Source organism: Bidens hawaiensis, unplaced genomic scaffold (genome assembly GCF_021521415.1).
Source record: "Bidens hawaiensis isolate Kalapana, Puna unplaced genomic scaffold, B.hawaiensis_p1.1 tig00003781_1, whole genome shotgun sequence".
NCBI classification, from domain to species: Eukaryota; Viridiplantae; Streptophyta; class Magnoliopsida; order Asterales; family Asteraceae; genus Bidens; species Bidens hawaiensis.
This window is the reverse complement of record NW_027491218.1, coordinates 2211236-2234606: the sequence shown is the minus strand read 5'-3', so window position 1 is coordinate 2234606 and position 23371 is coordinate 2211236. Positions and strand designations below refer to the sequence as shown.

Genomic DNA, 23371 nt, shown 5'->3' with positions numbered 1-23371 from the left:
CGGCTTTGAACCCGTGAACTCTTATTTTACACTTTAACTATTTTAACTCACCATTAAAATGGTAATGACCGCTACTCGGGTTAGATAGTGTGTTAGACTGGTTTAATATTATGTTTTTGTAAAATTATTCAAAGATTTTTTCAATCATTAACGGGGCGGTAAATTGGGTTTTTATGTGACAACAAGACTTTAAAGGGTATTGCTTGTTAAAGTCACACCGTCGACGCGACAGTAGCGTAGCGCTTTACTTAATTATGCTTTAAATCCATCATCCACAACAGCCAGTTTAACAATAGAAACTACCAATGACAAATACAATTATTCATATCATATTGATATCATAGTATAGTACAAGGTACAATATTTATCCTTCAATTCAGGACATGAAACAATAATAATACAATTATTGAACAATTGATTTTCAAAACAACAAAAACCCTAACCACATATCAAACTTCATCTCATCTTCATCACTATCCAACAACATATAAGAAACAATACATGAAGAAATGAATAGATTCAAATAATAGAAGAAATCCAAATTGTAATTAGGTCAATAAATCACATGTTATGTATATTCATTGAGATGATACCTTAAGATTGAGTGATTTATTGAACCATGCCTTCCAGCTGCCAAAGCTCTTCCTTGGTATTTCCACGGTCCCCGGCCGCTTGTCGTCGCCTCCACCCGCCTCCTTCTCCGGTTTCTTGCATAACATGAAGTTCCTCACACCGAATGATCCGATTCGTTCCCATGGTTGCAATGCTGTAACAAAAGTAATTCGTCAACATTCTAATTTGGTTTAAATATTAACATTTTAACTCGCTTAGACTCAGCTCGAACGAAATCAAGTCCATCAACATTCTAATTCGATTCATCCGAATAGATTCAAATGAAAATCATTTTATTGTTATAATTCGATTCAAATTATAATCATCAACTTTCTAATTCGATTGAAATTAATTCATCAACATTTTAATTCGATTTAATCAGATTAGATTCAATTCAATTCAAATCAAATGCAAAAATTACCCGGTTCCAGACCCGACCGGTGTACCTGACCTGAAACCGGTTCCAACCAGTACCCAACCCGCGGGTACGACCTGGTATTGGGTTTCTCCACGGACCCAACACCCGGTCCCGCCTTTACTTGGTCAACACCCAACCCAGCCCTACCCGAAACCCGAAAAAATCCCGGAAACCCCAGAATTGGTTTCGACCTGGCCCAATTTTGACTTTTGTTGACCATACCCCGAACAAGTTCCGACAAATTAACCGGTTTGTGCACCTTTAATCAACAACATTATATCATTCGATTCAATTCGATTAAAATTATATTTGATTTAAATCAAACTCAAAAACATTCAAACTCCATTCATTCAATCTGATTAGATTCGATCGATTCAATCGAATTAGATTCAATTCAATTCAATTCAAATCAAGTTCATCCACATTCTAATTCGATTCGATTCGAATCACGCAACAAACAATGAACAATCACAATAATAAAAAAAACAAGATCATTGAAACCTAACCTTCGGTACCAACAAGAGGACAACACAAAACAAATTCATTGCTATTAGATCCAAGCACAGGAAGCCTTCCTTCTCTAGCATATGATTTAAGCGCGGTATCAATCACATTTGCCACCAACTCCTCCTCATTCACAACAAACCTTAACGGACCCGCGCTTCCAACAACCGTTACACTTATCAAAAGCCGGTTTCCAACTACCTTTGCCGCGTTACTCTTCTTATGCTTCATTAACAACATCTTCTTATTCGAATATAAAACAATGAAACAATCTAACAAAACGTTGTCCAAACGAAACAAATTACAAATTGCTAACAAAAAATTGTTTACGAAACTCTTGTCAAAATTCTTATCAAAAACCAGGGAAACGAATCACAGTTTTCGAATTATGAACGAAAACAATGTAACGAATTAAATGTTAACAAATTAAACGTTGTGGAAACGGATAACAAAAGACACAAGACAACAAATGACACAAGAGAAAAACAAAAGTTGTTTCAAGGATCAAGGCCAATGCAACGGAAGTACCAGCCTTCCATGCAAGAGGCGAAGGCGAGAGCGGTGGAAGGCGAAGTATCCACCATTCACAAAAGGAAGAACAAAGGGAAGCCGGGGGTGAAGGTATATGGGTTAAGGGGCTTGTCCTTTGTTCTTGGTTTTGATTTGGATTTGAGGATTGAGTTTATATATATATATAATGTGTTGGTGGCAAGTTGGCTTTTTTTGTTTTTCAAAGGGGTACGGTTTTCAAAGTTGTAATTGTTGTGTCTAAATATAAATTTAATAATATACCGTTCAAATAATAATAATAATAATAATCAACCTATTCTAATAAAGTAAAATAATTATAACACGTGTCAGTTTGTGGTTAATCTTTACAACTTTTTTCCCTCCAAAACTTATATATGGCAAATAAAAAAAATTATTCACTTTCCTTTTAAACTCTATTAAATGATATCTAATAAAAATTTTCATTTTTTTTAAAACTCTATTTGTATTATATCTATGCATCTTTATACAAATAAATATTACATATTATACCAATGTACATTGTTAGAATATATTTCACAACATATTTGGTGAAATTCAAAAATTTACAACAAACCATGTTTATTAAATATTAAAAATTTGTGAAAGTTTTTAGCTATATCTTTCACATCGAAAGGCCTTATTGTATTAAATTTCCTTCAGTGGCATTGCTTCATTATCGTATACCGATTGTAGAACAACTCATTCTCGATTTAAAAGTCAAATATATTTGATGATATAATATGACTATATTTGTAATACATTTTTTACATAATATAAAGAGGCTTAGTTATCTATTTATTATTTATATTAAATTATTTATTGTAATTTATACATTAATTTATCCCGTGTAATACACGGGTTTCTAAAGCTAGTATAATAATAACAAAAATCAAACTAGACTCGTTTTATTTGGTGAATATTAATAATAAACTAATAATAATAATAATAATAATAATAATAATAATAATAATAATAATAATTGAACTTGTTTTACTGAGTTGGAAATATAAATTCATATCTTTCATGTTTTGGATAAATTATTGTAGTTTATATATTGGTCGTACGTGGTTCATTTGGTCATTGAGTGAGACCCCTTGAGCACCGCTCCCCATCCTCATTTCACGTGTGACATGAGAGGACTGACCATCGGCACATAGCTCATTTCAAAGGGGGAGGGGGAATAGCCAATCAAATGTATTTTTTAATTTTTATATTATTAAATGTGGAATGATGGAAAATGTCTCATACCAGGGGTTGAATAGTGATGCTGAATGATGAAGGAAAAGCTGACATGATATAAACATGACGAATAAAGAAAAATGAACAAACTGAGTCATATCCCTTAGCTTGGTAAATATAATCAAAATTCTTTTTACCCCAGTGCAATGTCACATGCCATATTTTTTTTGATAAATTTAAATAAATGATGTAAAATAAAAGGCTAGACAAACACATTAAACAACGTGTATTTTTATTCAAGTAGAATACCCATTGACCAAGAATTTGTGTCTTAAACAAGAGATGATAGGAGACAACTTTTAGCAAACTTAAGAGATAAGCTTTGCACATATTAGATGTTTCAACATCTTCTTGATGCTGATGTTATATGATTAAATCATAAAAAAGTAATATCATACAAATACTCAATTTTACCATAAGATATGATGAATTGATGATAACATCAACACATGTTAATAACCGCAAAAACATGAAGGTGTTCTTTAAATGAAAACATATGGACTAATTAGGTCACATTGGAAGCCTTGGATAGTGGCTAGTTGGCTAATATAGTGATTCAAAGACACAAACCCAACTTGCTTTTTAATACAATTCTTGGTACCATGTTTTCTTCTCATACGTCAACATTCAATAAAGTTGGCTCGAGAATCTTCAATTGAATATACCCTTTTCTTGTTCCTACCAACTATTTAATTAAAGGGAAAATTCCTAAAATGATCCGAATAAGAAGAGAGAAAAAAAAATAATCCTAACTAAATCAAGATTCCCAAAACAACCCTTAAAATATGTATTGAGAAGACGCATTGGGAAAATAAACGACCATATTTTTTAACCAGTCAAAATATGACACGTGTAAAGGTACTGACACACCAGACGAGATTTCTAAAAATCTCGTCTGGTCCGACCATATTTTTAAGTTAACTTTTTAAAAAACCGTCTCTCCAGACGGTTTTTTTATGTTTCTCGTCTGGTACGTTCAAATTTTATTAACCCTTACTTCATCTTCTTCATCTTCATCTTCTTCTTCATACCTACAAGATCTAATACCCCCTCCACGACCATCGCCACCACCACGGCCACCACCGCCGTAACCACCGCCACTGCCATTGGGACACTCCCTAGCCATGTGACAATCCTCCCCACACTTAAAACAACCACCACCGCCTCCACCACCTCCATAACTACCACCACCTCAGTTATGTACACGTACGAAGTGAGATGATGAAATGAAGATGAGTAGATCAAATTAGATTGCATTAACAGAAGAAACTGATTATTGTTAGTATTATTATAACTGATTAATTGGAGAAGATGATACACACACAGTAGCCAAATAACAATAATAATAAAGCAACAAGTTTTGATTAAATGGAAATGAAGAAGATATTGTAGGTATGAAAGAAGATGAAGATGAAGAAGATGAAGTTAGGATTAATAATAATTTGAACGTATCAGACGAGAAAACACAGACGGTTTTTTAAAAAATTAATTAACTTAAAAATATGGTCGGACCAGACGAGATTTTTGAAAATCTCGTTTGGTGTGTCAGTACCTTTACACGTGTCACATTTTGACTGGTTAAAAAATATGGTCGTTTATTTTCCCAATGCGTCTTCTCAGTACATATTTTAAGAAAGGGTTGTTTTGGGAATCTTGATTTAGTTAGGATTATTTTTTTTCTCCCTCTCCTCATTTGGATCATTTTGGGAATTTTCCCTTAATTAAATCTTTTCTAGATTGTTGCCGGGTGTTCTGTTTTATGTATGCTTCATGCAACATTGTTGTTTTTAAGAGTCAATATATGTCTGGTTTCTAGAAACTTTGGTCACTTGTAGTAGGGTTGGTTTTCGGGTCGGGTTCTTCGGGTTCAAAGTTTTAAATCTATACCCGAAATCCAACCTGAATCTCTCACGGTTTCTTCGGGTTCGGGTTTTATTTGGGTTAATTAATCGAGTTTCGAGTATCCTAAAAAATTACATTGCTAAATTTGAATGTAACATATTCTTCTTTATTAATAAATACAAATAAACCAATAAGAAAACAAAAATAAACAGATAAAACATCCTAAAAAGAGTAAAATTGAACATATTTCAACAATAATAAACAATACCGACATAATTGTTTTCAGTATGCCGTGATTAAGGTGCTAAATTATAGTTGTTTTTAGTTATAACTTGAAACATTAATAAACAATAAGCAATCAAATCATAATAGATGGAATGAGAACAATTGATTTGGACTAAATTTAGATAACGTCGGCAGCTAAAGCTTTGCCTATAATACCTATAAATATATATGGTTTTAAAACTAAAAGCATATTTGGGTTGACCCGAAACCTAGATGTCGGACCCAAGAACCAGCCCTGATTACTTCGGTTCGGATTTGGGTTAGCTTTTTCTTGGGTTCGAGTATCTCGGGTCAGGTTAGTTCGCGTTTGGGTACGGGTTGGATTTCGGGTTAAAGTGATAGCTCTAACTTGTAGTACATAAAATTTGTGGCTTGTGGTTGCTTTAATTATTTTGTTTCGGTGGCTCCTTTCACTTTGTAAAGTCATTAAAACCAGAAAAAAATGCATTGAAGACGTTTAATGCAATTCTTTGGACGATTTCGGCTTCTATTTCACTACAAATCTAAGGTTCTCCGTTTAGTTTATAAATACACTTTAAGTATCATTTTGAAGAGATTTTATATAGTCTCAACTCTCAAGATCACACACACAAAAACTATCATCTTGGTGGGGGGTTTTGAGAGTTGAGACTATATAGTATCATTTTGAAGAGGTTCATGTTGTTTTTCAAGAAAAGCTCTTATCACGTATTTTCATTTTGAAGAGATTTCATGTTGTTTTTCATAGAAACGCAAGTTTGTCACTTGATTATAAAAGATTTTATATTAGCCAACACAAAAACATGACTATTTTCATTTCATGCTCATGTTGTTTTTCAAGCCTTGTTAAGAATCGTCGAGGCGCATACAACTAATACGACCACTTAACTACAATAACTGATAACCGGGCCTAAAAATAAATCAAGCCTTGTGACAATACTTTAACGAGAAAACAGGATTTCAAATTTCAATCACATTAATTGAAACAAGATTGAATAAAATTATAAAGGATCGTAATATTGGCACACCCAAACATCTATTTTGACACCCCCAATATGCTCCATATTGCCCAATATTGCCCAATATGGAGCATATTAGGCCCCAAATCTGACACAAAAGTTCTTTATGTCACACGTGATCGTACATATTGCCCAACTTTTTGTTTGTTAGATGGGCTATTATGCTACATATTGACTAGTATGACCCATATCAGGTGTCAAAATAAAAGATGGGGTGTCTCAGAACTATTATAAAAGGTCATAAAAAAATTGTGTGCATCAAGCCTATAAATGATCTTGACACATTCCAAAGTCAAATAGAAAGACATTCGTTATTCGTCCATGTGATTTTATTTCTTTACTAATAAATTCTTACAAAACCAGATTATAAAAATATTCTCCATACCCAATATTATTAATCATATTTATTTTTTTATATTATATATTCACATGTGAAATCTAGATCTAGTTTGATGATACTATCAAGGGGGTGTTTGGTACAGAGAATGGAAAAGGAGATAAAATAAAAATGGAAATGGAATTGTAGAGAAAGAGAATTGGTATGGAGAATGAGAATCATTTCTCTTGTTTGGTACACGAGAAAATAAACAGAGAACTCTTCCATACCCAACCCCACCTCCACCCAACCTGACACCACTCACCACCACAGCCCCACCACCACAGCCCCACACCACCAGCACCACCACCACAGCCCTTTCTTCAACCACAGCCCACCACCACCGGCTGCCGCCACCAAATCCCCTTCTTCAACCACAGTACACAAGAAATTAAAAAGATTCAAAATTTTGGAACATAAGATATAGAAAAAGGAGGCTCAGATCTGTCATCACTGCCTCTTTGGAGATTTTGTGGTGGTGGTTGTGGTGGCGATGATGATGATGATAATCAGAAGCCACCTGCGACCACCGCCGATTTCCACCACCACTGTCACCCACATGCGACCACAATCACCCGACCATCTGAAAACCCTAACCTACCGCGGACCACCACTTGAAACCCTAATCTCCGTTCACCCGTACCTACAACCGGTTACCATCTCTGTGTTCACCACTGCGAACGGCGGAGACGGGGTGGTGGTTGCAGACTTGGAGACGAGGTGGCGGTTGCAGACTTGGAGACGAGGTGGTGGTCGGAGACGAGGTGGTGGCCGGAGACGAGGTGGTGACATGCTATGAGGAGGCTGCTGAGAAATGGATTTCTCTTTGTTTTAAAGAGAAATGGAATTCTCTAGTTTTAGAGAAATAGAAAGAGAAATAGAAATGAAAAGTGGAAAACAAACAAAAGAAATATTTCTAATTCCATTTCTCCCCAATCAAATCCCTCTACCAAACACCCCCTTAGTGCCATTATCTAAGACTTTCAAGTTCTATAACATATTTGGTCTCTTATCACCTATGTGTTTAAACAATGAACCCAATATGAGCTTGCAAGATCTAGTTTGATGATACTATTACTCTCTTATCACCTATTTCTTCAACAATGAACCCCCACTGTGAGCTTACAAGACGAGTATTTATATTTTATCTAGTGTAAGATAAGTTAAAATCTTAATAAATGGTGCCATGTTCTCATACGTCAACATTTAATAAAGTTGGCTTGAGAACTTCAAAGAATATACTTTTTTCTTGTTCCTACAAACTATTTAAATAAATATTTTCTAGATTGTCGTGGCCTCGTGGGGGTTTTCCGTTTTATGTATGCTTCATGCAACATGCTTGTTTTTAGGAGCCAACAGACGTTTGGTTTAGAAACTTTGGTCACTTGTAGCACATAAGGCCCACGGGTACGCTTTAACGTTCAATACGTTAAAGCTGAGTTGCTAAGGGTTAGCGAGTGGCATAACACTCTTTTCATGGGTTAAGGGGCGTTAAACGCAAGATAGGTTAAAATGTTAACAAATTTTAAAATCATCTACACACACAATAATTCTAGAATTAACTTTACATTAAATAAAGTGAGGTAAGAGGGGTTAAACAATTTCTTTAGATCTTCCTCTTTGGGCGCTAACGTAGGGCATGGTGGGCGCCAATGGGCGTTGAACACCACCAAGGGGCGCCCTTGGTGGTGGGGCGCGGTGATGGAGGGTGGTCAGAACGATGTGCGCCTTTGGGTAATTGTTGTGGGCCCTCTCTCTCTCCATCTCTCACACACAGATACATACATATGCATACACACACACACATAATGGGGCGCTCAAGGGGAATTAAACCATAGCGTGACATTATAGGTTGAGGCTTCGATGACCCTGGTGTTTACGTGGCGCTGACGTGACAATGTGAATGGACATCGATGCCCCTCACCATAGAGGATAGTTTTAGTGTGAGATTGAGTGAAATAGGATAAAGTAGTTGATGTAGTGTCTACATGGGGTTAAGAAGGTGAACATTTATCCTATGACCTAAGAATTTGTGGCTTGTGGTTGCTTTATTGATTTTTTTTTGGCTTGTTTCACTTTGTTTTGCTTGGCCTAGTTACTTGTTAAGACATAGTTTGATTCAAATCGATAGTCAAAGTCATTAACACAAAATAAAGTGCATTGAAGACGTTTAATGCAATTCATATTTTGTTTTATTTTTCTTTGGACTATTTCAGCTTCTATTTTACTATTTTGTAGAACGATAAACAAATAAAATATGGTTAGGCGGGTAACTCAATGGAAAAAAGGTGATTCCATACTCCCATGCTTTTTACTTTCATTTCAATGCCAGTTGAGCCAAAGCACGTTGACACTGTTTTACTATTAGACTAAGGTGCTTCTTAATTAGTTGATAAATACACTTGAATAACTGTTATTGTGGAGAGATTTTTATATATAGATCTCTCTCACATACACAAATTATCATCTTGGTGTATTTTTAATTATTTTTATCTTTTATATTCACAACTAGCTTAAAGCCAGTGTATCAAATTTTATATGGTAACAATTCCTAAATATTTTTTTATAAAACTCAAATTGATTCCTGTTTAAAAACTTTTAAAATTAAAAGGTTTAACTACTTTATTAAACGAGTCATGTTCTGTTGATATAGAAAACTAGTTATATTAGCCAACATTAAAACATGATTATTTTCATTTTGTGCTCGTGCTGTTTTTCAAGCCTTGTTAGGAATCATTGAGGTGCATATAACTAATACGACCGCTTAACTACAATAACTGATCTTCGAGCCTGAAAAGCATCAAACCCTGTGGCAATACTTAACTAAGAAACAAAATTTCAATATCGCATTATTTGAATCAAGATTAAATAGGAAGTCAAAAAAATTGTTGAATATGCATCGAACCTATACATGTTCTTGACACATTCCAAAGTCAAATACAAAGGCATTCGTTACTCGTCCATGTGACTCCATTTGTTTACTAATTTATTCTTACAAAACCAGATCATAAATATTCTCCCTACCCAATATTGTTAAACTTATTTATATTTTTATATTATTATTATTATTATTATTATTATTATTCACATGTAGAATCTTGATCTAGTTTGATGATACTATTAGTGTCATTATCTAAGAACAGTGGCTGCACATGGATATATAAACATGTAATGTATATCTCGTTTACAATATCGAGATCGATTACACAGTAACTCGCATACATAGTCGATTACAGTGGGGTTTAGATTACATTGGATGGACCAATCACACTTAGGACTAGAATACAACAGCTCCTATTGATTATCTTAGCCAAATCGATCATTAATGAGTCGCATACAATGAATGCGATTACTAAACTCAGTCAGCCTTTAGACTCGCATACATATACTTAGAACATACACAATCCCGAAACTCGATTACAATATACACTGAAGAGGTAGGTCCCAGCAGAGCCCAGTTGGACCCGCAAGACTCACCTCAAAGAGAGACGTCTGCGCAGTTGAACCCGCAAGACTCACCTGCAACAGGGACGTCTGCGCAAAGGCTAAACTCGCAAAGACTCACCTTTAAGAGAGACGTCTGCGCAGAAACCAACTGGATCCGTAGGACCCACCATGCTCAGAGACGTGACGTCCTTACGCGCAGTACGCAAGCTGTTCCCGCAGGAAAAGCCTCCCAATGGTCGACGTACTCCGCCTGTTCCCGCAGCAACGGATACTAGCCATCAGGGAAGGCTACCCGCGCAGCAAGGCTACACGCACAAGGCACTTAACTCTTAAATAATTCAGTAATGTCACCTGAAGAAGGAGTGAGCAAGCCGGGAACACTCCCGCACAAAGCCGGGAAAACTCCCGCCCAAATGAGCCAGTCCGTACGATACTGGAGGATCTTTTGTACTGTACCTGACGAGGTATGGACAAAAGATCTGACCAAAGATACGACAGCTCACTGACAACAGTATGACGAGCAGCACGCTCTTGTACTGTATGTCACTATCAGCCGCTGCCAACTCACCAACCTGTCGGAGGACGTGCATAGCCTGCAGTTGGTGGAACAGGAATAGTACACAGCCGGCCTGGTCACTATCAGCCGCTGCCTACCCACCAACCACCAGCATGGCACGTGCGTAGCCCACAGTTGGCAGAACAGGAATACTATTCAGCCGGCTGTACCTGCTTGGAAACCTACCTTCGGCTATAAATACTCCAACACCTTGGAACGGTATTATCATCCCATCTCATACCATCATATCTGCTCTAGTCATTTCTCTTAATATACACTTATATTCAAGAGCAATCTAGTCTGATTCTCACGCCGGAGGGTGGTCACAAGGAGGTACCCCCCCTTCTCAGTGACGAGCTCACGGTGTCTGTTTTGCAGGTCAACTGAAGAACCATCTTTGCCGGACCTAACCCCTCGTGGGAAACATCTATTTAACCCACAGATTATCCGTAATCTGCCCGGGGTCAATTAGTGTTTCTTCATACACAAATAAAACTCGCATACAATCTGAACATCGCTTACAATCGGGGTTCGATTACTTTCACTGTAACTCGCATACCGAAGCCCGATTACAATTGAGCTGCGTAGAGTCGCATGCTCTGTCTCGATTGCATATACAACTCTGATAGTTCCATCCCAACCAAACAGACTTCGATTACACTGGGCTCAGTCAATTTCATACCGATTACGATATCGCATACAAAACCAAATTTAATCGAGTCCCATGAGCTCGATTACAATGCTCTCAGGCCGATTACATAAAGGTACTCGCTTCAACTGAATGGTCGATTACAATGAAGTTCGATTACAATCCGTTCCTTGCCCTAAATCGCAGGCTCTGTGACTCGCATACAATTAGAATCGCATACAATATAACTCACTTACAATTGCTTCGAATCGATTATATTGAGCCTCGATTACAATAGAACTGATTATACCCTGGATCTGGTTATTTGACTCGTATACATACACGCATAACTCGCATACAATACTTGAGGGTAATGGGCTTGACAGCCTTGGGCCATAAGGAGTACAAGGTGGGTTGGATCAATTGGGCTGGAAAGTGGAGTACAAAATGGATCATCTGGGCTTTACGAGATGGGCTTGGGTTTGGGCTTGAAAGGTGAACCGGGCAATATAACATAGGATATAATAAACTAACTAGCCGACCTCGCCAACTCCATAGATTCCGTTAACATGAAAACAAATATATGATGATTGAAACAAATATAACAATTTAAGGGTGTGAACGCTAAACATAAGCAATGCAAAGAACTAAATAACGACTTTCGTTAAATGATGTAACCCCGATAAAAAAAAGAATATTTAAATAATCGAGTCTTAAGATAATAATAAAATATTTTAGGAAAGAGAAAATAATAATACAATAATTATTAACCTTACATTAGGGTTGTACGAAAATATAATAAGTAAACGCAATCTAAACAAGGCCAACGGTTTACACCAGACTTAGCTATTTTGTCTGCAATACACATAGAATAAGTATTAATATGTGTAACCAATATACAGTTAGCAGAGCTCAGCTAAAGAAAGGAATCACAATTAGCAGAGAAAGAAACAGGATCCATGTGAGTTTCTAGCCCCATTTCCTTGTTATGTTTTCGGGGCTGTGTGCATACTCGATGTGACAGTTAATACACTTACCTTAAATGGTAAGTGTATGCCATGTATGATATATGTGATAGATACGATTGATTTCTTGTTGGTACGTGAACGATCTTCGGATATTGCACGTATTGCCATGGGAAGAGATTAGTTCCTTACATGGATATTAAATAATAGCTTATATACAGTGTTCCTTATATGGATAATATATAGAATTCCTTCTATGGATAATGTATAATGTTCTTAGATAGTATAGTGTTCCTTCTATGGATAGTATAGTGTTCCTTCTATGGATAGTATAGTGTTCCTTCTATGGATAGTATCATGTTCCTTCTATGGATAGTATAGTGTTCCTTCTATTGATAGTATAGTGTTCCTTTTATGGAGAGTATAGTGTTCCTTCTATGGAAAATATATAGGGTGTTCCTTCTATGGATAATATATATAGAGTGTTCCTTTTATGGATAATATATGTGTAGAGTGTTCCCTCTATGGAGAATATATATAGCATGAGCAATAGTAATAGTTCTTTTAATAGATATTATGTGACGTTCCTCTTATGGATATTTATACAAAGATAAAGTATTAATACGTGTCTTCGGATACGTTAAGAAATATATGAGAATAAATTGTATGTTGCCTGATTAAGTAGAACTCACTTAGCGTAGCTGACTTTTAGTATGCACACAGGTGAGTAGAATGAAGCAGCTCGTTTGAGGGGGACACGTGGTATTGAATAGAGGCTGGCATTGGAAGACTCGAGACGTTTATCAGTTTATGTTTAATTACTTAGTTTTTGAAAGACGAAGATGTTGTTTAAGACAAGTTATATAATGTTTTATGAAAGTTTTTATATTCCGCGAAGTTTTAATAAACTCTGATTTATAGAACTGTGTTTATGAGTAAATCCAACGTCCAAATGTGAGGCACCGGTAACGGGGCCTTACAAGTTGGTATCAGAGCAAAGTTCGAGAGATTTAAGCATCCTACATGCTTAGACTCGAACATAGAATGAGATTTAAGTAAGAAGATGGCAGTTCAAGAATGCCATGTGTTACTCAAGAAAGCTCAGTAAAGGTAAAGTGTATGGTTAAATAATAAATGTTAATGTTATCTTGATTGATATGGATAGAATTTCTTGCTTGTTTAACTATTTAACTGTTTAAGATTAGAATCAACACAAATAGACTCATAATGGGAAGTGTATAGGACTTGGAAAGTAACGTGATCAGCTAATCACAACTGGCCACTGTTATTACCTATTAGCCTTACTATCCTTGTACTAAATAGTTCCTTGAATGATGACGTTTGTGTTTTCCCTTTTAGAATACTATGGCCGGAACTGGAGACATTGTGAGAGCTGGAGGTCGCGCTGGACGTCGGGGCAGGCCTCGTCGTGTCCAACGACCTTCGGTGGAAACAGCTTCTAACACCGGAGATGAAGGAAGCGCAGCTGAAGGAAACCCAAACAACAATGAAGGGGTTCAACTGGATCCCGCAATTCAGGCAGCTATTGTTCAAGCTGTAGCCACTGCTGTGAAGAACCTGACGCCTGAAGGGACTGCTCGATGCCGTGAATGAACCGCTGAAGGGGTGGGTGGTGATGGTAGGAGAGATGAGGAAGGAGAGAGGGAAGCCTCGAGTGGGGTTAAGTCTGTGAAAGCCGATGACAGGAAAAGAGGCCGAGGTGGGTGCAACTATAAGTCCTTTAAAGGATGTGACCCGCCGAAGCTGACCGTTTTGGGAGACGCAATCGCTACTCTTCAATGGATAACCACTATGGACAAGATTATCCGCATTAGCGAGTGCCGTTCTGACCAAGCAGTGGGATATTGTAACACCGCGTCTTTTACCCTCTTTAATTTAAGCCCAAATGTATTAAACTTAGAAAGTACAGGGACTAAAAATGAAAAATTTTGAAAATCCTCTCCCGTCGCGGTATGCGACGGGATAATACACAAACCCATCGCGTAGCGTGATGGGGTTGCTGAGTCAGTGGACACGTGTTGAACACCGTGTCGACACGTGGCGCAATATGACAGGCCACGTGTCACAACCACATAAGGCGGCGTAAAAGTGTGGCGCCGCGGTACGCGACGGGTCCCAAGGAACCGGTCGCGTACCGCGACGGGGTCCTAAAAAGGCTATAAAAGGGGGGTGACGGGCATGAACCCCATTCATCCCAAACACACCTTTCTTTACACACATATATCCTTGGAAAGCGTGCGCCGTTGCCGTAACAAGCCGACGTGCTGTTTTCTCGTTCTCTCGTAATTGTGAGAGCTGGAGGTCGCGCTGGACGTCGGGGCAGGCCTCGTCGTGTCCAACGACCTTCGGTGGAAACAGCTTCTAACACCGGAGATGAAGGAAGCGCAGCTGAAGGAAACCCAAACAACAATGAAGGGGTTCAACTGGATCCCGCAATTCAGGCAGCTATTGTTCAAGCTGTAGCCACTGCTGTGAAGAACCTGACGCCTGAAGGGACTGCTCGATGCCGTGAATGAACCGCTGAAGGGGTGGGTGGTGATGGTAGGAGAGATGAGGAAGGAGAGAGGGAAGCCTCGAGTGGGGTTAAGTCTGTGAAAGCCGATGACAGGAAAAGAGGCCGAGGTGGGTGCAACTATAAGTCCTTTAAAGGATGTGACCCGCCGAAGCTGACCGTTTTGGGAGACGCAATCGCTACTCTTCAATGGATAACCACTATGGACAAGATTATCCGCATTAGCGAGTGCCGTTCTGACCAAGCAGTGGGATATTGTAACACCGCGTCTTTTACCCTCTTTAATTTAAGCCCAAATGTATTAAACTTAGAAAGTACAGGGACTAAAAATGAAAAATTTTGAAAATCCTCTCCCGTCGCGGTATGCGACGGGATAATACACAAACCCATCGCGTAGCGTGATGGGGTTGCTGAGTCAGTGGACACGTGTTGAACACCGTGTCGACACGTGGCGCAATATGACAGGCCACGTGTCACAACCACATAAGGCGGCGTAAAAGTGTGGCGCCGCGGTACGCGACGGGTCCCAAGGAACCGGTCGCGTACCGCGACGGGGTCCTAAAAAGGCTATAAAAGGGGGGTGACGGGCATGAACCCCATTCATCCCAAACACACCTTTCTTTACACACATATATCCTTGGAAAGCGTGCGCCGTTGCCGTAACAAGCCGACGTGCTGTTTTCTCGTAATTCGTGCAAGAAACGAAGTGGGAATTAAGCTAGCAATCACATAAGCGAGTAGATCAAGTCCTTCCTTATCGTATTATCAGTCTAAGATCCAATCTAAGGTAGGATTTACGTTTAAGTTATTTGAATTATAGCTTAGACTATTAATCGAGGCTATGGCCTTTAACCTTGATCGTATTTTACAAAATTCATTTACAATCATGTTTTCATAAACGTTACTTCATGATGAAGTAATGTTAAACAAAAGATATATTTTGACGGGCATGTAGTAACTGGAAGGGGGATATCACTAGTAGTAAGTTTCTTGCCTAAGGAAAAGTAATTCGCATAAATCCCAATCAACCGAGGGACCCGTTTACTTACCTGGAGAAACTTACCAACGTGTTAGAACCTATTAGGCCAAAGCATGCTATATCAAACGTCACATAAAACCAAGTGTTTTCAATCACAATCAAAGATAAACGATTTCAAGGTTAAGCTTTCAATCATAGCTTAACATCATTCAAATCATTCATACAAACCTATTCGTGTATAGGTTAAGTATCATTCACAATCAATCAATTAGTCAAGGTTTTCCAACACCGACGGACAGGTGAATAGGTTAACCTTTTTATCAGTCAAAACATATTTATACTCAATGAGACGAAAGGGTGTTTGTCTTAACGAGTCAATCAATGTCTACATGAGATCAAGTAATCTCTAAAACTTTATAATACAAAGTAGAAAATAAAGTCAACTCAGACCGAATACACATGTGTCTGGGTCCAAACATAACCGTTCAGCCTAATCATTCAAAGGCTACGTGGCCGTGGGCTAATGGTCATAACTAGTCTCCCGGTAAGAGCTACGTGGCTTGGGAACAATTGTGTGTGTAGGGCAGTGGTACATAGACCAGAAGTAGAAATGCTTATGCTGAGCTTGTAGAGAAAACTATATTTGTATTATATTGTCATTCAAAATGTTTTATGGAGTCATACGTGTTCACCAGCATATAGCTGACGTATTTTTCCAACCCATTGCAGGTAATTAAGCATAAGTAGCATTATCAAGGATTGGAGTCTTTATGAAGATAGAAGCGCGTACAAGATGGCTCCGTTTTTGATATATAATCCTTGTATTATGAAAACATATCTTTTGTAAACTAATACTCGGGTATTTAATTCCCGAATAAATTTTCAATGTATATTAATATTATATTCAACCTAAAGTCTTCCGCTAAAATTAACCCATAAACTCTGATATATTTATAAAACTGATACCAACGTGTGGTCACACGCCTAGGCCCTAAGTCGGGGTGTGACAGATATTCTACTCATTCATTTGAAGATGAAGCCATGTATTGGTGGGAAAGTATGGAGCAGAGAAAGACTCGGGATGAGATTAAGGCGATGAGATGGGATGATCTGAAAGAGTTGGTGATGAAGAGGTTCTGTGCCGATGCCGAAGTTGAAAGAGCTGAGATGAAGTTCCTGAACTTGAAAGCGGGAAAGATGACCCACCGGGAGTATACAACTGAATTCAACCGCATGTCTAGACTAGTACCTGACATGGTGAACACTGAAGCTAAGAGGGTAAAGTGTTACGTCAGGGGACTTCCATAGAATGTTCGCACTTTGGTTTAAGGCTAGTAAACCCGCAACGTTTGACTCAGCTGTGGAATTGGCCGAGATGGTTATGAGGACCTTGCCATCAATGAAGAAGAGAAGACTGAACCGAAGAGGAAGAACCCAACCTCAAAACAAAATGAAGCTAACGAAGAGGATCCACGTAAGAAGGCAAGGCATGATGGGTTCACTGTTTGTGAAAAATGTGGAAAGAAGCACCCGGGAGAATGCAGAATGGGATTAGGTGTTTGCTACAGGTGTGGAAAACCAGGATATTCCTCCTGGGAGTGAAAGGATCACCATAGGTGTCATAACTGTGGAGGGCATGGACGCCTAGCAAGGGACTGCAGGAAGCCAAGGGACGAGAGCAGAGCAAAGAAGAATGCTTGAGAATAGTTTCCTCTGTTTGCTTAGAGAAGACCATTCAAGAAGGCTAGCTACTAGCCATAAGTTTAATTTATGTTTGACGTATTCGATCTTAGCGAATTGGGTATCATAAAACAATACCCAAGCTTCTATCAAAGCATAGGAAATATTATTTGTTTATTTGAAATAGGGATAAGATTGGTTGGTAACCCTTTCTTTCCCTCTCTACAATCTATACCACCTATCAAAGATGTCTTACGAGAAGTTAATGGAATATTATGACAAGGAAGTAAGAAGAGCAAAGAAGTATTACAAATTTCCACAAGGCGTCATGAGTAAAGATTACTTTGAATCTTTCTTCAATGAAGAACATAAACAAAACCCCAACCCAAGTCCAATCTACCACCTAGATAACACACCACATGAAATATACCAACCCCCAAGGCATTCAAGTTATCATCCGTCAAGCCTTCCTATGTATCAACCATCCAAAATACCGACGTATCATCCTACTAAAATTTCCACTTATCAACCATCTGGAGGTTCAACGTATTACCCACCAAATCCAAATCCTTCATATGCTTTCCTCTCTAACTTACCAATCAAGGAGGAACCGAAATCTTCTTCATCCGACTGGATGCAATGCCACTCCGATCAACGAAGGTGGCATACCGGCACTTCAACTATGGATACTGCTAATTCCCGTATCAACAAGGAAGGACCCTCTCACAAACCCAAGATGAGAGTGAAGATGCCATATGAGAAGATCCACATGCCGGCAATGACTGAAGAAGAACCCGAAGAGAAACAAGAAGAGGAACCGGAAGAAGAAACCGACCCCGAGGAAATATCGGAAGAGGAACCTGAGGAGGAGACAGATCCTGAGGGAGAAGAATTTCCCGACAACCCAAATGAAGTAACCACACTGGAGGAAGAACAACACTCAGCTCCAAGCTATGGTTATGTGGATCCATACATGAAATTTCTCCAGGAACTCAAGGGTAAGGGGCGTCATCAAGCTTCCCACCATACCAAGGTGAGATTCCATCCCTTGAAGAGCAAGCAAAATAAATTCAAGAACAAAATGAGGCTGCCAATGCTTTCTTCAATTACCAATCTGATGAGACGACAACTCCATACCCTGATCCCAAGAACCACTATGAGGTTGTGATGATGGGTTACCGCGACCCACCTCCAAGATATGGGTATCCGACTGACATGCCTTAGTCCCAGGAGGAGCATTTGGATCGAGCCTTGCACGAAACTGATGACCTTGGGAAAAAGATTGCTATGGATGAGAAGAAAAAGAAGAAGATGGGAGACAAGCTTCTTCGCAAATGCAACAAACTCACCAAAGTTGTGAAGAAGTTTATGAAAGATTGAGAAAATGAAGATGGTGTGTTTAAGAGATGAAGTTATGTGTGTAATATAGTTTGTATGATATGTGTATCATATGTAATAAGGATAGGATTTATAAGTTTGTTGTAACAATAATATACATATCATTTATGATATGTATATGAATGTGAAATAAATAAATTTGTATATTAAGAAAAGAAATGTGTTAAAATTTCAGATAAAAAGAATAAAAGATAAAAATATGTCTCGACAAAGTGATAATCGAGAGGCCTCCCGAAAGGAAGCCGAGAGACGCGAAGTGAAAGGGAAAGGTCCTGAAAAAGAACGATAGGAACCGATTCCCGATAAATACATGAATCAAATACAACAAATGATCAGAAAAGTTGTTCGAGAAGAATCTGAAAATAGATCACGATCTAGACAAACAAAACATACTCAATCTGAAAATCCTTCTCGAAAATCTGTTTCTAAACCTCGTACTCGACCTTCACGTGAGGAAGAGAGTGAGCATGATTCAAACGCCGATGAGGGTGTTAGAAAAGAATTTAAGTAAAGATTAGTGGATGCTCGTTTAAAGACTTTAAGTATTATGGACCAAAAGAATTTCATGGCGACAAAGGAGCCATCACAACCGTGAGGTGGCTCGAGGAGATGGAGACGATAGTGATTACAAGCAAACGCTCAAACGAAGAAAAGATACAATACTCCGCCTTGATGTTCAAAGGCGAGGCACTAGAGTGGTGGAACACGCTTATGAGTAGAGGAAGGGAAGTGATGTATAGTTTGACATGGAACGAGTTCAAGGAGTTGCTAATGTCGAAATTCTGTCCGATGCACGAGACAGACCAGATCCAAACTATGTTCTTGGCTCACAAGGTTGTTGGAACAAACCTTCATGAGTACAACACGAAATTTTACGAATACTGTCGATTGGTTCCCCAGCTGGTTACCCCGGAATCCAGCAAAGTCACACGTTATATTTGGGGACTGCCACGAGAGATTCGTGATATGGTGAGATCACACTTACCACAAACCGCTGACTCTGCGATGGAGTTGGCTGGGTACTTGATGGGCGGAATTATTCGCAATAAAGAGGAAGATAGAAAAGTGGTAACGACACATTACTCAAGGAAAGGTGGAGATACCCGCTTCAAGGGTAAAGATCAATGAAGGTCTAGCTCCAATCTTGGCATCCCTCAATGAAAAATTTGTAAGAAATACCATAGAGGTAGATGCAACTTTGCTTCTCGAGTCTGTGAATCATGTAACCGAACCGGCCATGCCACAGCTGATTGTTAGAAGAAGAAGATGACCTGCTACAATTGCAAGGAGATGGGGCATCTTAGTTTTGAGTGTCCCAAGAACAAACCCGAGACTGGTGGTGCGGGTGGTAGCGGTCAGAAGAATGAGCCCAAGAAGGGCAATGCAAGGGTCTTTTTCTTAGACACAAAGAAAGTGGCCGACATGCCTGAAACTATCACCGGTACGTTCCTTGTTAATAACGCTTATGCTAGAGTCTTGTTTGATTCGGGTGCCAACTTAAGTTTTATAGATTATAAGTTTTGTAGTCTATTAAACGAACCTTTAATCAAACTCAATAAAACACTAAGCGTCGAGACCGCTAATGGGGAAACTGTTAAAATTACCGAAGCTTTAGAAAACGGAAAAATCTTATTAGCCGGTTATGTTTTGCCTATTCTATTGTTACGTATGACTCTTTCTGGTTTTGATGTTGTATTGGGTATGGATTGGTTATCCGACAACCATGCTCATATCTTTTGCAATAGGAAGACTGTTGACCTTCGGGCACCTGATAAACGTACAATACGAATTGAAAGGGATAAAGACGCGAGCCAAGTTACCCTAATTTCCATGATAAGGGCTAACAAGTGTTTAAATCAAGGATGCTTAGCCTTCATGGCCTACGTCACCGAAGAATCAAAACCCAAAGAAATCAAAAGCGTTCCTGTTGTTTCTGATTATGCTGATGTATTTCCCGATGAACTCCCCGGCATTCCTTCCGATCGTGAAGTAGAGTTTAGGATCGATCTTATTCCTGGTACTGCTCCGATCGCTAAGGCACCGTATCGCCTCGCGCCAACCGAGATGAAAGAATTGAAGAAACAACTTGACGAGCTTCTCGAGAAATGCTTTATACGAACAAGTTCATCACCATGGGGAGCGCTGATACTGTTCGTCAAGAAGAAGGATGGATTTATGCGCATGTGCATCGACTATCGAGCTCTCAACAAAGTCACAATCAAGAATCGTTATCCACTTCCCCGAATCGACGAACTATTTGATCAACTTCAAGGCGCTAGATTCTTTTCAAAAATCGATCTTCGCTCCGGCTATCACCAACTTAAAGTTCAATCCGAAGACATTCCGAAAACTGCTTTCCGAACAAGGTACGGACATTATGAGTTCACGGTCATGCCGTTTGGACTTACTAATGCTCCAGCTGCGTTTATGGACATGATGAACTGAATTTGTAAGCCTTACTTAGATAAATTTTTAATCGTTTTTATCGACGATATACTCATTTATTCTAAGTCCAAGGCTGATCACGAAGTCCATTTACGAACTTTACTTGAAATTCTTCGAACCGAGAAGTTGTATGCCAAGTTCTCAAAATGCGAGTTCTGGTTGCACGAGGTGCAATTTCTTGGTAATGTTATCAATGTCAATGGAATTCAAGTGGACCCCGCTAAGATAGAAGCCATCTCGAAGTGGGAGATACCAAAATCGCCAACTGAGATTCGAAGTTTCTTGGGATTAGCTGGCTATTATCGAAGGTTTATTGAAAACTTTTCACGAATCGTTGTTCCCTTAACTTCTTTGACTCGTAAAAATATCAAGTACGAGTGGGGGGACAAAGCAACAAGAGGCGTTCGATATACTTAAACAAAAGCTTACCCAAGCTCCTATACTGGCCTTGCCAGAAGGTACCGAAGATTTCGTTGTCTTTAGTGATGCATCTCATTCCGGCTTGGGATGTGTGCTAATGCAACGAAAGAAAGTTATCGCTTACGCCTCTCGTCAACTCAAGGTGCACGAGAAGAACTATACAACTCACGATCTAGAGTTAGGTGCCATAATCTTTGCACTAAAAATATGGAGGCACTATCTCTGAGGAGTAAGATTCATCGTGTACACCGATCACAAGAGCTTGAAACACATCTTTGAGCAAAAAGAGCTAAATATGCGCCAACGACGCTGGATGGAAACTCTAAACGACTATGACTGCGAAATTGTCTATCACGAAGGTAAGGCCAACGTTGTGGCTGATGCTTTAAGTCGTAAAGAGCACGAAAAGCCAAAAAGAGTCCGAGCGTTAAGGCTAGAATTTCAAATCGATCTTATTGATCAAATCAAATCCGCTCAAAGTCAAGCGATCAATGAAAACAAGATCTCCAATGAAAAACATAACGGTACCATTGACTCGCTTGCCAAAGGTGACGATGGTATCCTTAGGATGGGAAACCGAATTTGGGTACCAATCGTTGGAGACTTGCGTGAAAAGATTATGAACAAAGCCCATAAGTCCAAGTATATGATGCACCCCGGTAGCGACAAAATGTATCAAAATCTTAATTCAAACTATTGGTGGAATGGGATGAAAAAGGACATCGTTTCGCACGTTGGGAAATGTTTAACTTGTTTAAAAGTCAAGGCTGAACATCAAAGGCCTTCGGGATTGCTTCAGCAACCCGAACTTCCTGTCTGGAAATGGGAGTTAATAACCATGGATTTCATAACCAAACTCCCAAATACGACTCGACAACATAACGCTATATGGGTAATTGTAGACCATTTAACAAAGTCCGCACATTTCATACCTATCAATGAGTCGTACTCAATGGATAGATTAGCGCGTATTTATGTAAACAACATAGTTGCTTTGCATGGAGTACCGCTATCTATAAATTCCAATAGAGACAGTCGTTTCACGTCTCACTTTTGGAAAAGCTTCCAACAAGCACTCGGTACAAAGTTAAACCTTAGCACCGCCTATCATCCACAAACTGATGGGCAAAGCGAAAGGACTATCCAAACGTTGGAAGATATGCTCCGCGCTTGTGTGATAGACTTAGGTGGAAGTTGGGACGATCACTTACCACTAATGGAATTTTCATATAACAATAGTTATCACTCGAGCATTCAAGCCGCACCATTTGAGGCGTTGTATGGTCGAAAGTGTAGAACGCCTGTGTGCTGGTCTGAAACTGGAGATAATCAATTGTCTGGACCCGAAATAGTCCAAGAAACCACTGATAAGGTTCTTCAAATCCGCGAACGACTAAAGACGGCACGTGATCGTCAAAAGAGTTAAGCCGATGTCCGTCGTAAGCCGTTAAAGTTTAATGTTGGTGGCAAAGTTCTTTTGAAAGTCTCGCCATGGAAGGGCGTAGTTCGTTTCGG

The 23371-nt window shown here is 38.9% G+C and overlaps 1 protein-coding gene across 1 annotated transcript; it reads right to left on the bottom strand.

Moving 5' to 3' along the window:
• Positions 1-313: 313 nt before the first annotated feature.
• Positions 314-1786, bottom strand: LOC143624423 (uncharacterized protein At4g22758-like). The gene is made up of 2 exons (XM_077095085.1): positions 1537-1786; positions 314-766 (listed from the first exon to the last, which is right to left on the bottom strand). The coding sequence occupies exons 1-2, from the start codon at positions 1772-1774 to the stop codon at positions 579-581; spliced, it is 426 nt and encodes a 141-aa protein (XP_076951200.1). The 5' UTR covers positions 1775-1786; the 3' UTR covers positions 314-578.
• Between the last annotated feature and the right edge of the window lie 21585 nt (positions 1787-23371).

Bases quoted from the DNA above. Each gene is read 5' to 3' on its own strand.
- LOC143624423 (XM_077095085.1), bottom strand. From the start codon at position 1,774: ATGTTGTTAATGAAGCATAAGAAGAGTAACGCGGCAAAGGTAGTTGGA. The intron at 767-1,536 runs GTTAGGTTTCAA...CTTTTGTTACAG, and splicing joins TCCTCTTGTTGGTACCGAAG to CATTGCAACCATGGGAACGA.